The 16,115-nt window shown below is 39.4% G+C and overlaps 1 protein-coding gene across 1 annotated transcript in view; it reads left to right on the plus strand.

The window, feature by feature from the left end:
• Window positions 1-291: 291 nt before the first annotated feature.
• Window positions 292-16,115, plus strand: part of LOC134618888 (acid-sensing ion channel 1-like) — a 69,623-nt gene continuing 53,799 nt past the window's right edge. The window contains exons 1-2 of the mRNA XM_063464490.1: window positions 292-1,385; window positions 7,302-7,497. Coding sequence (XP_063320560.1) covers window positions 1,024-1,385; window positions 7,302-7,497 — 558 coding nt within the window. The 5' untranslated portion in view covers window positions 292-1,023. The remainder of the gene's footprint in view (window positions 1,386-7,301; window positions 7,498-16,115) is intronic.

A 16,115-nucleotide genomic window follows, 5' to 3' on the forward strand; every position in this document is an offset into this window, starting at 1 on the left:
TTAAGGATGGTGATATCCTTTGATCATTTTAGACCAAAGTTAACAATCTGTATAGATGACTTGCTCAATATTCTATTGAATCCCTGAAATATCAATAGGGTGTAAATCACTGATTAAATTATATTTTTAAATAAATATATCCCAAGATAACAAATCCACTTTAATCTGCACAGTCTCTGAAATCCCACCTCTCGCTCTTCCTCTCTTTTTTTTCTTCCTCCCGGCTGCCAGCTTGTGTAGTGCTGATACATAAAAAACAACTGGAGTAACTAACTCGCAGGTGAACAGCAGAGCATCAGTCCACTGCTGCCGCTGCTGCTTGCAGACAGACAAAAACGAGCGCGCGGGGGGAGGAAACCTCACGACTCACCACAACAACCAACCGTCTGACTCCTAAACAGGTTTTCAGATTCCTGAGTAGACAAAAAAAAAAAAATCTCCGGGTCTGACCTGAAAATCTGCGGACTGACTGTAAGGGGCATGCGTGCAGCGCAGCTACAGAGGAACTCTTTATGAACGGGCTGAAGTGCCAAGAAGGATTTCCATTTCTCCCACAGCTCCGGCTTTCTTCTCGCTGTCGCGCAGGAACGACGCGTGCTTCACTGGACTTATAATCGACCAGCGAATTTCCAGGCTGATGAAGCACTTTGTCAGCCCTTATATTGTTCTTTGCTTTTCTGCAGCCCAGCGAGAAACCTGCAAAACATCACTGTAGCGCAGCGGTGATGGACATTCGCTTTGGCGTCTCGGTTATGCACGCATTGGAGTCATTGTGCTTTTTTTCAAAGGCGCTACTTCTGCACACATCTCTCGCTCGCCTGACTTTCTTTAAAGCTTAAAATGTTTTGTCGGTGTGTATGAGCGATGGCGTCCGAACCGCACCAGGTGACGGAGAGGTTATCTGCACGTTTGGACCTGTTCGCGTGGATAATGAGAATTTATGCCACAGGTGAATGAATATTTTCTGTTTTGAAGCCGCTTTCTGACTCTGGCATACAGCTCGAGAGGGCTGCACGGTGAACAATGGATCTCAAAGTGGAAACCGAAGAAATGGAGTCAAATCAACCTCCACCCATAGAAGTTTTTGCGCACAGCTCGACCCTGCACGGAATCTCTCACATCTTCACGTACGAGCGGTTCTGCGTCAAACGCTGCCTGTGGCTCGTGTTTTTCTTGGGCTCTCTGACCTTCTTGCTGTACGTGTGCGTGGACCGGATCCACTTCTACCTCGAGTACCCTCACGTCACCAAACTGGATGAGGTCACGACCCCGATCATGACGTTCCCCGCCGTCACTTTCTGCAACCTGAACGCTTTCCGCTTCAGCCGCGTGACGCGCAACGACCTGTACCACGCAGGGGAGCTTCTGGCCCTTCTCAACCAAAGGTAGCTGTTAAAGAAAAGTTAATAGAGAGCGCTCCGAATTTAATTTCCAACTCTGCCTCCGCTACAGGAGGCAAATTTAATTACTGCATTTAATATTGCCCTTTTAGCTGGGCATTTAAAACGCCCCATATTTTTACACAGGTGCAGTGGTTAGCACTGATGCCCCATCAAAAGAAATTCCTGGGTTCGAACTCCGGAAGGGTGGAGTTTGGGTACTTTGACTTCCTCCCACACAAACGGGTACAAATGTGCAAAAACATGCACGTTAGATTAATTGTGTGAATATGAGCTGTGCTACCTAGTGGCCTGTCCAGGGTGTATCTCACCTTTTGCCCTATGACAGCTGGGATAGGCACCAACCACCCACCAGGCGTACCTGCTTTTCACCCTATGATAGTTTGTAAAGTAATTCACACTTTCAAAGTTTAGATAAAACATTTATTGTTTTCATCAAACGTTGTTCCAGACTAATTAGCAAATTGTCTTTCAATATTCTGTTTTTTGTCCATTTAGACATATTTTTAGAATAAATCATACATACTTCCAGGTGATATTTTCAATACAGGAATGTAATAGAGTGGTTGTATTTTGCAGCATTGTTACTTAAAGCTGGCAGAAGTCTAAGAAAGAAGAAAAATAAATTCCCTCCCACCTGATGAGCATGGCATATGCACTAAAATAGGTTTGCACTGACTTTTGGCTTCACTTGGGATTCCAAACCTGCTTTCCTGTGGAAAGAACTCTACTTAACCCACTATCCCACTATGTCTTACCACTTTCTACTACTCTATGACCTCTGTGGCCAAATTCTTGCATTACAGGCTAGAGAAGGTGCAGTAGTCTAGTTACTTCTTAGATCACTTAAACTACAATGTGCTGAAAGGTTAATCTGGATTTTCTTTTAAAGTCCAGTGGCCCCACCTTCAAAGCATACCCCAGCCTTAAGCATAGGATTGAGTTCTTCATCCCCCACTGGCAGTTTGCACTTCTTTATCCAGCAAGCTCTAATAGTTCATACCTTGTTGAGTGATTCAGTGCTTGGAGAGAGCATGCTTGGCAGGCTTGAATTAACTGAGGCGTACTAATCAGAAAACTCCAGCCGCCTTGTTGGTGCAGCTGAAGGCTCTGGGTAATGGAGCTGGAAGCAGCGTCGTACTGTACAGCATGCACAGGAGGAAAAGATGTGGAAAGTCTGCTTCCTTTGATTGCAAGTGAAATGGCAGACGCTGTGGGTATTTTTATTTATTTTTTTGTCGTTCACATACTTACATCCTTCATGTCAGTGAAACCTCACCAAAAATTCTCCTCCTGCACATTAAATCCACTCAGTAGATTTTAATGTTATATTACGTGGAGGTGTTCAGAATGAATGCTGATTATGATCACGCACAGGGCTGTTGAAGAGGCAGGGGAGAACAAGAGGCTGCGTTAATCCTTCCTTAAGAAGCTGTTTGATTGCTTTCCCTGTGGTGTTGTAATATTTTTTTCTTCTAAATGTCAACAGAGGTAGCAATAATGCAATAATTAGCAAGATTTTGACATTCACTACAATCAGGGCTCGAGAGCATTTCAGGAGAGTTTGGACCGTTGTTTCACCTGAGTCATCAAAAACACGAAAGTGTCCTCAGATTATGTCAGGCTTGAACATGTTGTCTGTTAAAGAGATCAAGGAGAAGACTCAGCATCTGGTGGATTTACTTTAACATGGAGATGAAGACAATTTCTATTCGAAATCTTTAACAGAAATCCCAGATTGAAGACTAAAATTAGCTTTGTTTTCCTGTGAGGCTGGTGTGGCTGATAATCAACACTTGCCATCTGGATTTTTCTACATCAATTCATCTCCTAATCCCACATTTCAAGGCAGCAGTTCACAAAGAATTTTTTGTCAAAGTTGGCCACCAAATCAGAAAGGGGTTGAATTTCCTTCTAAGTTTCTTTCCCCGTGTACTTATCTCAACTCTTACACTCTGAAGTAGGTTTAGTGCTCATTATCCTGCCTCCCTTGGCAAGGTAGAGAGGCGATGCAACAGCACACTTAGCTGTTATACCCCAGCCAGAAATGAAAGTGCTCGTGGCATGAAATCCATTTAAGATTGTTCTCCACCTACTTCCCATGTTTGGAGTCACTGGTCTGGGAAATGTCTTGTGGCATGATATTTAAGCTGTGCACATAGTGAAGTGTCAGTCTCTGCTGATCCTGTCGGCTTGTACTTCTGGGATTTTATCTCATAAGTGCCTTCTTGGCAGGTCTGTCCACAATACAAACAGCAGGGAGTCAATGCCTCTCCTCAATTAAGTTCACTTTCAATCAAACAGAAGCGTTCCCTGCCCCATCTTAATAAGGTTAGGCTCTTCTTAATGTCTAAAATCTATGAACTGATTTTTAAACCAGAATGAGGCTAGTTGTTATTGATCTGTTGTTTTGATGATTTCACTTAGTTGGATGCCCTTTTGCCTTCCGCAAAATGAAAAAGAAAAGCATTTACTGCACCCTAGGTTTTTATAAGAAATTTTAATAGCTTGGCATAATTGCACATTACCGACTCCATTCTTAAAGTAAGCAGCCACTGGATCTCATTCTTATTCATATTGCACATAAAACACATGGTGTGTATTAATAGTATTTGCCACAAAAAGTTCAATAAAAGACCATATTCACAGTACATTCATATGAGAAATTTCTAAAAAATCCTTTCATTTGAAGCAGCGTTTGAGGTGGGGTGAGATGGGGGGCTGGAGTAGTCTGCTCTTTGGTGAGTCCATTAAAATGGTGACATTTTTAATAATAGCTCAGTGGGAGATCACAGCAAGGCTGGAGAGCGGCTGCATTTACAGCTATTCTGCTCACTTTTAATACAAGGCAGCGTGGTCAGATTTTTGTGAGCTCCATTAAATGAAAGTAAATTTCCCAGTGCTACCGATAATGCTGCGTATGATGTGGGTTGTCTGGCTCCCCACTACGTTACACATAGGCCTTTATAGTTAAGAGTCTGTCGGGAGAAACAGACGAAACCAACAGAAATGTAACTGAATGCCAAGCTATCAGTGAGGCAGAGCTATGTTAAACCTCATACAAGATATTACAGCTGAGAAACTCTCATTAATGTGGGCATTAAATGCTAAAACACAGACATAATTGGGCTTTTTGATTTTTTTTTCTGTTTTAATATATTATCTTCTGCTTTTAATGTTCCCAGTGTCTCCACTGTTTCCCTGTCTTTGCCTCTCTCTTTCTTGTTTCTATGCTCGTACCTTAGTTTATCATTTATCATTTATTTATTTATCACTTCCTTGCCTGCATCTTCGCTTCCTGCCTTCTCACGGATTCCCTGATTGTTTCAGCCTGTGTCTTGTCTTCTGCTGTCTGATTTCCTTCCCCTGTGACTGTCTGTCCTGCTTTGATTGTTTCCTCATGTGCGTACTTGGTTAAGCAGCTTTTTGTGCATATGTAGTCTTATCTTTACCTTTGTTCATTGTCAGATTGTTTGCTCCCTGAGCCTGTTTTTATGGGAAAAGAGTTAGCTTTGTATTATTTACTGTACTTTTCCTTAGCATCCTGTGAAGGTCCCCACTATTAGCAACTATTCAGATATTAATTGTGGCCACTCTGGGGTCAGTTAGTGGATGCTACTTTATTAATATTCCAAGATGGCTACAATAACTATGCAAACTTTTTGATGTTAAGCTTGTTAGCTAGCTGACATTTGCTAACTTAACTAAAGTGCGTATTTGATAATTGAGCGCACAGACAAAGATTCAGAAGGTAAACGAACAATCTGATAAAAGGACAAAACTATGCACTCACTGGCCACTTCATTAGATACACCTGTTCAATGTTAATCAGCAGATCACATGGCATTAACTCGTTGCATTTAGGCATGTAGACATGGTCAAAATGGCTTGCTAAAGCGAGCAAGAAAAGTGAGTTAAAAGTTCAAAAGTGGCGTTGTTGGTGGTGCCACACAAGCTAGTCTGGGTTTTTGAGAAGCTGTTGATCTGCTGGGGGGGGGTTTCCAACAGAAGCATGGTCCCCTCCCAAAAAAGTATAAAATATCCATTGAATGGGAGTGCTTTGGGAGAAAATGAATTCCTAATGCCAGAGATCAGTGGAGACTAGTCAAAATGTTTCCAGCTGTTAGGAAGGCAACAGTAACTCAAATAACCACTATTCAGAAGAGTATCTCTGCGAGTACATTAAGTCAAACCTTGAAAGATATGGGCTACAGTAGCAGCAGATTACACTGGGTGTTACTAATGTCAGATAGAAACAGGAAATGGAGGCGACAGTTCACCTGTGCTCTGTTGTGTGGTCTGATGAATCTCGAGTTCTGTTGGAACATTCAGATGGTAGAGTCAGCATGAAAGCATGGATCCATCCTGCCTTGTACCAGTGGTTCTTGGTGGTGTGCCCCTTAGTGGCAGTTGATCATTGGTTAAATGCCTCAGCCTACAGCCACGGTTGCTGCTGACCATGTCCGTTCCACTACGACCACAGTGTACACATCTTCTTGATGGCTGCTTCCAACAGGATAACGCACCAGAACTCAGATCACATCAAATGTTGTCCACAGCCACCAAAATCAAAAAGAGTGTCTTTGGGATGTGGTAGAACGGGTGATTTGCATCATGAATGTGCTGCCAGCAAATCTGCAGCAACTGTGTGATGCCATCATGTCAACATGGATCAAAATCTCAGAATTTTTCCTGCACCTTGCTGAATCTGTGCTATGATAATTTAAGGCACTTTTTAAGACAAGAAAGAGTGCACCCTGGTACCAGCAAGGTGTAACTAATGAATTGTCTGGTGTGTATGTGTGTATGCACACTTAGAGGGCTGATTTCAGAAAGAGACACAATTAAGGTGGGCCAGAGGGCTCAGGAACAAGAGCATGGAGATACACAGAAACGAGACTTCAAAGTAAAACCGGAAATAACAAATAGCTTACACTGATGGGAAAGCACAGAAGAAAGGAGAAAATTCAGAAAAAGGACAGCAAACCAGCACATATAACAGGGACCATGACTGTATTTGAGTATGTTCATGAACTGCTAGCTGGAGAATGCTCTCTGGGATGTGGGTGCACATGTTTCTTTGGTAATGTCCATAATCTAAGTAACAAAACTAAGTTTTGTTGATTGATGAAACAAAAATGAGCTTCTGTCAAAATGATAGAAAGAGCACCATGTGAAGCAAAAAGCCATCACGTCTCCTACCATAATGTCTCATCTTTCAAACATGGTGGTAATTTTGTTATGGCTTCCTCTACCAGCTGAACTGTGACCCAGAAATATATTAATGATTCCATTGTTCTGAAAAATTCCCCTTTTTCACCATACCTCTGCCATGGATTTAAAAGATTTAGTTACTCTTACTTTCTGAAGGAGACAGTCAGCTTAAAAATTCACATGAAAGTTTAACCAAATGTTCTGACAGGCAAAATAATCCAGTCAACATAAGGTTGGTTCAAATTGAAATACCATGCAGCCTGGAACTGTTGCAGTGAAGGGACTACTGGGTTAATGGCCTTGTACAGCTCCTGTCTCAATTTTATAATGCACTGTAATATAAAATAAAGCTTTACACTTTGGTAGTCCTTGTCATCTGAGAGGTGGAAAATGCCACAGAAAAACCATCTTGTACATTTTTATCGTCTGGTTTCCGCACCTTATGATTCATTGTGCAGTATTATTTTTAGCTCTGGTTGAGTAGAGTAAAGGTTCACTGATATAGACGCTCATAAATTTTCTTGGAAGTGTATAAAAAAAACCCTACAAAGTATATGATAAGGGAGCGATTGTTAACTGCTGGGATGTGCTGCTCAAGCAAGCGCCTGAGTCCATACCAAACTACGAGACATGAAATTTGAAATTGCTGAAACATTTCTCTGAACTCTCCTCTATCTGATTTCAAAGGTATGAGATCAGAGACATGCACCTGGTGGAGGAGAGCGTTCTGGAGAGTCTCAAGGTCAAAGCCGACTTCCACAACTTTAAACCGCGACCCTTCAACATGCGGGAATTCTACGACCGCACCGGCCACGATATCAGTGACATGCTGCTCTCCTGCCACTTCCACGGCACCGAGTGCAGAGCAGAGGACTTCAAAGTGGTAAGTCATTGCTCCAAAAGATTTGATCAGAAGATTATTAAAGGATTACGCTCAAGTCACATTGTTTCTATAATTGCTAGTTTGCAACAACCGAGCTGTAATTATAGCTGGGAATTTTTCTGAAACCTCTCATATATATCTGACAGAATAACTGTCTGCAGAGCCGTGAACAAACATTGATGTTTCATGTTAGCCCAGGCTTTTTCGAAGCTGAAATTTAATTGATAGAGTGCTATATTAAACAGGCTGTGACAAAACAGAGATAAAAATTACTGTGTTAAACTTTTACATTTTTTTTCCTGAGTACATTTTGATGGGCATGCCTGCTGACCCAAGTGGTTCCCATACTGAGTCATCAGCAGTTCTGCACACTCATCCATACATGCATATTACAGTATGCACTGCACTACACTCAGTGTCAACAAATTTCGCAACTTTTAATGGTAACTGTGCATGGGATGATCACTCACTTTTGCACTTCTTTATATTTTGTCAGGAAAATGTGAAATGAAACATGTGCAAGCATGCAAAGAGTTTGTACAATTCTAACAAGCTTAGAAGGCTTTCTTTGGTATGAACACCTTTACTTTTCAACACAGCCTGAAGTCTCTTAGGCAAGCTTTCATGTAATTTCTTTAAGGAGTCTTCAGGAACAGGTTTGTTTTCTGTCAAGATGATAATGCTGAGGTCTGAGCTCTGAAGAGGCCAGTCCATGACTGATGGTGTGTGTGTGTTTGTGCTTTATTTCTATCCAGGTATGCGTTTACTGCATTGGTAGTGTGTTTGGTATTAAAGCTGTAAGTGTTACCTGAAGTGCTGGTATAGCTCAGCAGGGGTCCGGATGTGATTTCACCCTGGGCTATTTCCTCTGTGTTGTTTCCCACACTCTCTTCCTCCTTTCCTGTCTACTCTACTCTGCTACTGAAAAATAATAAAGGAAAAAAAAACAATAAAAATGGTTGATACATTAAAAAAGAAGCATAAGAAGCTGTTGCCAATCAGATGTTTTCCAGATTGTATTGCATGGTGGATCAAAATCTGCTGGTACTTTTTCTGTTCCCAATTCCATCAATTTTGAAAAAAAATTCGCAACACTCCTTGCTGAAATGCAGCGGCAAACCATAACAGAGCCTCCACCGTGTTTTACAGATGGCTGCAGGCACTCACTGTTGTACCTCCCTCCTGAACAACTACTCTTCCTCTTTGCTATCTTTGGCTCTTTTTTTTTTTTTTTTTTGGACAGTCAACTAAACAAATGGGAACAAATTGTGTTTTCTGCAACAGGCTGCAACACTGGCTCATCCCTTGAGTTATGTGCTTTTTTGGGATTTAATGATTTATACTGTTTTGACAGAGCCCCCATTTTGTTTATCCTATATTAAAGTACAGAGGATGCGGTGTCAAGCATTAGCTGTCTTTCTTTTATGGCTCCAGTTGTTATGTTGGCAAATGACCAGACTGATAAAAGTCACCAACCAGGGACTGAGATCATGACGCGGAGTTGTGTTGGCTGCGCTCGAATCCCAGATGGCAATGAGCAACAGCTGAAGTCAGCACCTCGGATAGTTAATTGCTGTGTAGCCAATGAAACTAAAATGAAATTGCAAACCATTAATCATATCTGCACACACAGATACTGAACCAATCAAATGCAACACTGACGGTCAGAACAAACACCTTGTGGTAAACCCACTGTAAAGCCATCATTACAGAGGAGAACATGAAAATAAAGCTTTTGATAAAATAACCAGCTTTATACTGTAAGATTTAGATAAATTCTAAAATATATATATTTTAAAGCACATTAAAGACAACACAAAGTGTAACACTCACAGTATTGTCTGGTTGAAAGAGTGATGAACACCAACAAGCAAAGAATGAGCAAACATGGGAGTGAGCTGAAAGGAAGCACGTGTGGTTTTCTGACCAGAGGAGACCTGCTGCGTTTGCTGCTGGTTTGAATCGAAACCTCCTCTGGTGAAAATTTTCCACAGTACGTGTTGTTGTATGGGCATGTACGCCATTTCTTTTAATCCCAAGTGCACGCAGATGTTTAAAACCCCATTTTCACTTCTGTGAGTCTTCCGTGTCTTCCAACGAGTTCTTGTTAAAGTAAATGATCAAACATTGTTTTGAGCTTTTTAGTTATTTCGCTTGAATCCCTTCAGCTTTTTTTAAAAAAAATGTTCACGTCTACCTTTTTAAAATAAAAATTGTTTTTAGTGTTTTTAATTTTATCCTTTAAACAATGAAAGGGAGGCATTGTTTGGAAATGTGTTGTATATTTTTACCCCAGGAAGACTAGATGTGCTTTGTGTTTATAGCTAAAGGGGATCCTAATAAATAAAACAAACCAGTAAACAATGTGCACAGATGTCCTTGTGGAGAATGGATGTGAAATAATGCACTGGAGCTGGCAAAATTTGTTTAAGCAGTCCACTGACATTATATATGTCTGCCTGACTGACTGGGAAAGTAAGTTTCCCCTGCAGCACAGGAGCAGAGCTGCCCGACTGTAATATCTCTGCTATAAAACCTTCTGCTGAGGCTGGCCCACCCAAATGCTGTAGCCAGAAGTCACTGGCAGCAGACGTGGTTTTTAATTTGGAGCTGAACATTGATCATTCGAAACGGCGAGCTCGCTGAGTAGATTGGATTAAGTTCAGTTGTAGTTGTTTTCCTAACAAGATTTACGTTTACTTTCTGTGAGTATCTCCGTTACTATCTGGCAGATATTATTCACAGGAGCACGAGTCATCAAAGAGTTTTTACCTCGATCTAACCAGCAGATTTGAAGAAGAACAAGCGTGCATGTGCAGTCCGAAGAGATTAAAGGAGGAATATAATGACATGCATTCATCCACAATGACACCAGAGAGGAGCTCTTAAAGCTGCCGCTTAGTGTAGCAGCTGCACTGGAGTAGCTTTGAAGTGATATTTCTGCTTATGGGCAATTTTGCCATTTTTCCTGCTAAACCAATAAAAGCAAAGCAACTGGGTGCCTTTTTTTTTTTTAGTCTCCACATGTAGTTGGAAGCAGCACTACTAGAGTGTCTTTTTTTTTTTAAACAGACATGCCTGGTAGCAAGTCGCAGCAGCTCTGATCTATTTTCATCTCCCCTATTTTCTTTCAACCGTCTTCAAATTTAAAAAAACAAAACCTCTTAGATCTCTGCATGGTCAGAGCAGTCACAGCTCTCCTTACTTGCATTAGAGTAGTTAGTAGATCTTCTAAAGCAAGCTTGTGGGTTGTTTCTCACTCCAGACTTAAAACAAAAAGAGCCTGTACCTTTAAGATTGTGGCTGCTAAACCTCTGATTTCATATTTCATTTTCCACACCCACACTATTTGTATTGTGCATCAAGTCTAGTTTATTGATATAGCCCAAATGACAAATTGCCTTAATTAAAGGACTTTACATGCAGCATATGACAACCGATATTTTAGCCCCTCACTTTGGTGTCTGTTTCTTTTTTATTGAGACACTTTGAGTAGTGTCCTTCCTATTTCAATAAATTTTATTGCTTTGGGTTGTTTTTTTTGTTTGGTTGTTGTTGTTGTTGTTGTTGTTGTTTTTTTTACCCTTTTATAGTGGTGAGATTTAAAGGGACAGGTGTGTTAAGGAAATAAGAAGTCTCTTTGTCATGCTGTGCAATCAAGCTTGGAATTAAATGTGGCTTAATTATACTGGTATTATAAATAGTTGTTCAAAGAGGTCACACTTAAAGGCACACTCACAATAGTCCTTTCACACTTTCTACTGTAGGGGTCAAGGGGAAAAAATAAATCATTTTATGAACGTGTATTGGTTTGTGGTGCAGTGGTGAGTGCTCCCCACTCATAGGTGAGGAGGTTCTGGATTTAGATCTGAGGTGTGTGGAGTGTGCGTTATTCTCTTATTCTGTGGGTTTGCTCCAGTTTACAGTCCAAAGACCTGCCTGTTAGGTCAACTAGTGACTGTCAATGGGCCGTGGGCGTCCGTGATTGTCTCTCTGCGTTAGCTCGCTGATGGTCTGGTGACCTGACCAGTGTGTAGACCAACTCTTGCTCAAAACAGCCTTTTGCAGCCCTTTGCAAGCCTAGCTGGATAAGCAACAAATGAAAAATGGATGTTTAATACTCTTGTAATGAGGAGTCGCATATTTGTAGCTTAATCGCTGCTACTTACGCTAAGACACACAGTTGTATGCTAGATGACGAAAATGTGATTAATGAAGAACTTCACTGAACATCATTCAATTCATTAAATTGTAGGGCTGAGTTGTTAGTGGGAAACGTTTCTCCTCAATCCAACACAGTAAATTGTGTGAAGAGAGACAAATTCTCTTTGAATACCAAAAGAGATGAGCTATTTGACCTTACAGGTACAGCCTTAAGTTAACTTGCATGAAAAAATCTAAACTATAATATATATATATATGTATGTGTGTGTGTGTGTGTGTGTGTGTGTGTGTGTGTTCCTAGGGCAGGACTATGAAATAACAGCTCAGGGCAGCACACTAATGCAGACAGAGTTTTTAAAAAAAAACATTAAGAGGGTGAAATTACTTAGTTTATTATTTTATTATAATGTCCATTTCCTCTGTATTAGGTCCATCAGTTCAACAACAGTTACATTCTCCACACTGCTGCTGTTCTCCATTTAACATAAATTATATTTTCATATTCTTAGTCCCCTGATTTAAAGCTTCTATTGTTTTTTCACATTAAAAGGCAGCCTGCAAGACTATTAATGTGAAACTTTCCTTGATGGAAACTGGCATTATACCGAATTTAATGAGACAACAATGACTTTATATTAACTGGAGAACTGAAAAAATGAAGACTTAAGGTCTTTTTCTCCTTCAAATGAAAACCTGACTTCTACCTCATTATTACTGCAGAGCACTAATTATTTCTGCACATATGCAGAATATTTAAATAGCAATTTACATGCTACACAAATTGTATTAGTATTTTGATGTGCTATATCCTTTCTATAGCCAGTGCTTCATTTCCTTAATCTTTAATCTCTGTTGTATTCTGTTATTTTAATTAATTCTTTATCTGTTTCCTGGACTCTTTAGACTGTTTCTTTTGCTCTGCATGACAGTAATTTCCCCTCTAAACAGTGATTTCTCTCTCCTCTCTGTATTTTTATTCTTGAGCCCTGACAGAGAAGCTTTGCATGGTTCTCAGTTCAAAATGATCTTTAATGTCAGATCTTGTTCATGGGCATAAGTTTGTGCTGAACATTGGGGTTGTCAAGATCTCTGTCTAAATAAATAAATAAATAAATCTGGGTAAATTCCCAGATGATTAAACATGCAACTATTTTGCTGGTAATAACTGAAATGAGTAAAGAAAATCAACAGCCTGTTTATGCAAGATAATTCATAATTTTATTGGGGGGTTATATTGGCTAGGTCTGATTATTGGGGGGGTCATAACCCCCCTTGAAATTACGCCCCTGATCTTTGTACATACCCTCAGTTCATACTCTTTTCTGGCTCCCTTTTCCCCTTTTTAAGCAGATGAATGTAACTTTCGTGGTCACAGCAAGATTCAGAGATGATCTTATTAGCTATATTCCCTCCCTATGACATCATACAGAGTGACCGGGGGGGGGGGGGAGACAGTTCATACAGTAGTCTGTAACCTGACGTCATTGATGATAAGGTTTATTTGCTTGCATTATTATGTCAGACTTTGGCAGTATTTAATCTGAACATCTACTGTTGTAATATTGTGTGCAAAGTGCTTATATTACCTATCTAAAATATTTGCTGTCTTGTTTTTATGGCATCTGTCAAAAACTTGTTTCTGTATGCACATTTTTATACTTTTACTATATTTTTATAATTTGAGCCGGCACACAGGACTTCACTGAGAAATCAAAAGTTAATCAAGCACAACATTCAACCACTAAAACATTTTTTTTTTTTGCTTTTCAATAATGCAAGTAAATAACTAATTTGGCATTTTAATTAAAAATACTAATGTTACTAATGTGCTGAATTATGAATGATTTTGATAATTACCAGTACTGTTAGGGCATCTATGGCATAAACATTACATTGGGTGCTGGTCTAATAGTGTATGAATGGCAAAAGACAAACAAAAACAAGACAAGAATAAGAAGTTCCCTTTGGCAGTAATCTACATATGTGTGTGAAACCTGTTGACTTTTTATAGGTTTAGGTTGAGGCCACCTGGAAACAAATCTTCATATATAGCTGAAAAAAGTGTTGAAAATTATTGAAAAAATAAACTTATTTGAATTCTGAGGGTTTTTTTTTTATTTTACTATTTTTTATTATCAGGTCATTATTAAAAAGTCATTTGATCCTTGCCATGTCTTTAACTTAGGTAAATACAATCTTAAATGTCATATGTCATATCATTAATTGTTTAAGAAAAACAAAATGCAAAATCCTGTGAAAAACTTAAGAATAACCTCACTGCTTCCATAGGAATTAAGGGGGTAAGTAACGCCTAAGTGCTGCTAATCAAATGCATTGGATTAATCGATCACCTCTATAAAAGAAGAAGTTTTGATGGTCTGGTGCATTCAGTTGTATGTTAACATGATGCCAAGGTGGAAGGACATCAGCAGTGCAATTTTGGCTGCCCACTGATCTGGAAGGATTATGAGGTCATTTCCAAACAATTTGAAGTCCATCACTCTCGGGTGATTTTTTTATTTTTATTTTTTTCAGAAGTGGAAAATATTCAGTCTTCCTGGGAGTGGCTGTCCCAGCAAATTCAACTCAAGGTCAGATCAGGTAATGCTTAGGAAAACTGCAAAAAAAAAAAAAAAAAAAACCCAAAAAACCAACCCAAAATAAACAGCTACTTCTCAGACATTACAGGCCTCAGTTAGCATTTAAAATGTTAAAGTTCATGTCATTATAATTAGAACAGTTTTGGTTTGTTTGGAAGGTTTGCCAAGTGAAAGCTTTTTCTTGGATGGCTGCAAAGGACATCTTTTACAAAAAAAAAAAAAAAAAAATCAATACTTAACTTCAGAACAAGGGTTAAACCTCCTAAAGAGAAAAATTAGCAGATTTAAAAAATATATATATATATATATTCTGCTGTAAAACATTTTTCCCCCATTTGGTCAAAAAGCAAACAAAGCATATCAGCACATAACATCTGTTCATATAACTGCTGAGCACAATGAGCACGAGGGGTGATGATTTACCTGAACACACTGCAGTCACTGAGTCAATCCAGAGTTAAAAGTGGGGCCATCTGACCAACAAGTAAAGTTTGGTTAAAATTAGGTCATGCAGCAGGATAATGATCCAAAGCACAGCAGCAAATCTACAAAAGAATGGCTGAAAAAGAAAAGAATCAAGATGCTACAATGACCCAGTCAAAGTCCAGACTTCAACCTAACTGAGATGCTGTGGCGGGACATTAACAGAGCTGTGTATAAATGAAAGCATGCAAACTTCAATTAACTAAAACAACATTGTGCCAAACTTCCACAACAGTGATGTGCAAGAGTGGTAACGTCATACAAAAAACAATTATTGTAAGTTATTGCTGCTAAATGTCCTGAATCATGGCATTTACTTCTGTATTTTGGCAGCATTTATTTACAGTAGTCTTCAAAAGTCTTGAGCTACCCCTCATTTCTTTATCTTTTACAAGAAAAATGGCAAATGGTTTGAAATACTGGAAATACTGCATAAAAGGCAACAACATAAACAGAGCACGATATATGTCATGTGTTGTTGTTCTTCTTAAGTCGAATTTAAATAATTTTAGACTCTGTTAAGGACCAGATGATTTTTTTTATATGATGTCCTGTTAAGTAATAATCTTTACCCCTTGAAAGCCTGCTAGGAGTAACCCTTGCAGCTCTTTTCTGAACTGAGTGATTTCTGTCATATTTCAGACCTGCTTATAGAGCAAAATGACTGGGTGTGCATCAGGAGTTTGTGAGGGTGGTCTCTGTCTATGCAGCTACCCTTGGAAAAACTCTGAAACTATTCTGATGGTCATCAAACTACATCTTCATTGATATTTACTGAGGTGTCAAAACTCGCCATTAAAGATACACGGGAGGTCGTCAAACATTGACTTTATGGGGGAAAGAATGTGTGCTTCCTGAACTTTTTCTACTATATATGGTGGCTAAAGAAGTTTCTTCACACTGTAATTTCAAAGTGTATTCTGGCTGTTTCAAGGTAGTAATTGTCACACATTACAGGAGAAAAGAAAGAGCTGTAAATAATCATTTTTATGGCTCAGTTCTATCTAGGTGTGTCATTTTCAGGGTCTAGCTGATTTACTGGACACTTGAAAAGAAACGAGTCACACTTCTTGTTAGTAGAACCTACACTTGATTTTTTTTTTTATTTTCTCAAGTAGAAATACTCATTAAAGACAGCATTCTGTTAAGATTATATGGTCCGAGATCACCTTTCAACCTACCTTCAAGTTGCACACAGAAACATAACAAGGTTGGTAATGAGTTTTTTCTCTCCACAATAGGATATATTTATTCCACCCAACCAAACAGTCCCTTGAACTGAAAGGTGAAGATTGCAGTTGTGTTGTGGTGCTTTAATGATACAGCTGATGTTGGCCGAGCTGCTTGCCCTTCTCTTTAACCCAAACATTG

This window comes from Pelmatolapia mariae, linkage group LG20 (assembly GCF_036321145.2).
Source record: "Pelmatolapia mariae isolate MD_Pm_ZW linkage group LG20, Pm_UMD_F_2, whole genome shotgun sequence".
Lineage (NCBI taxonomy): Eukaryota > Metazoa > Chordata > Actinopteri > Cichliformes > Cichlidae > Pelmatolapia > Pelmatolapia mariae.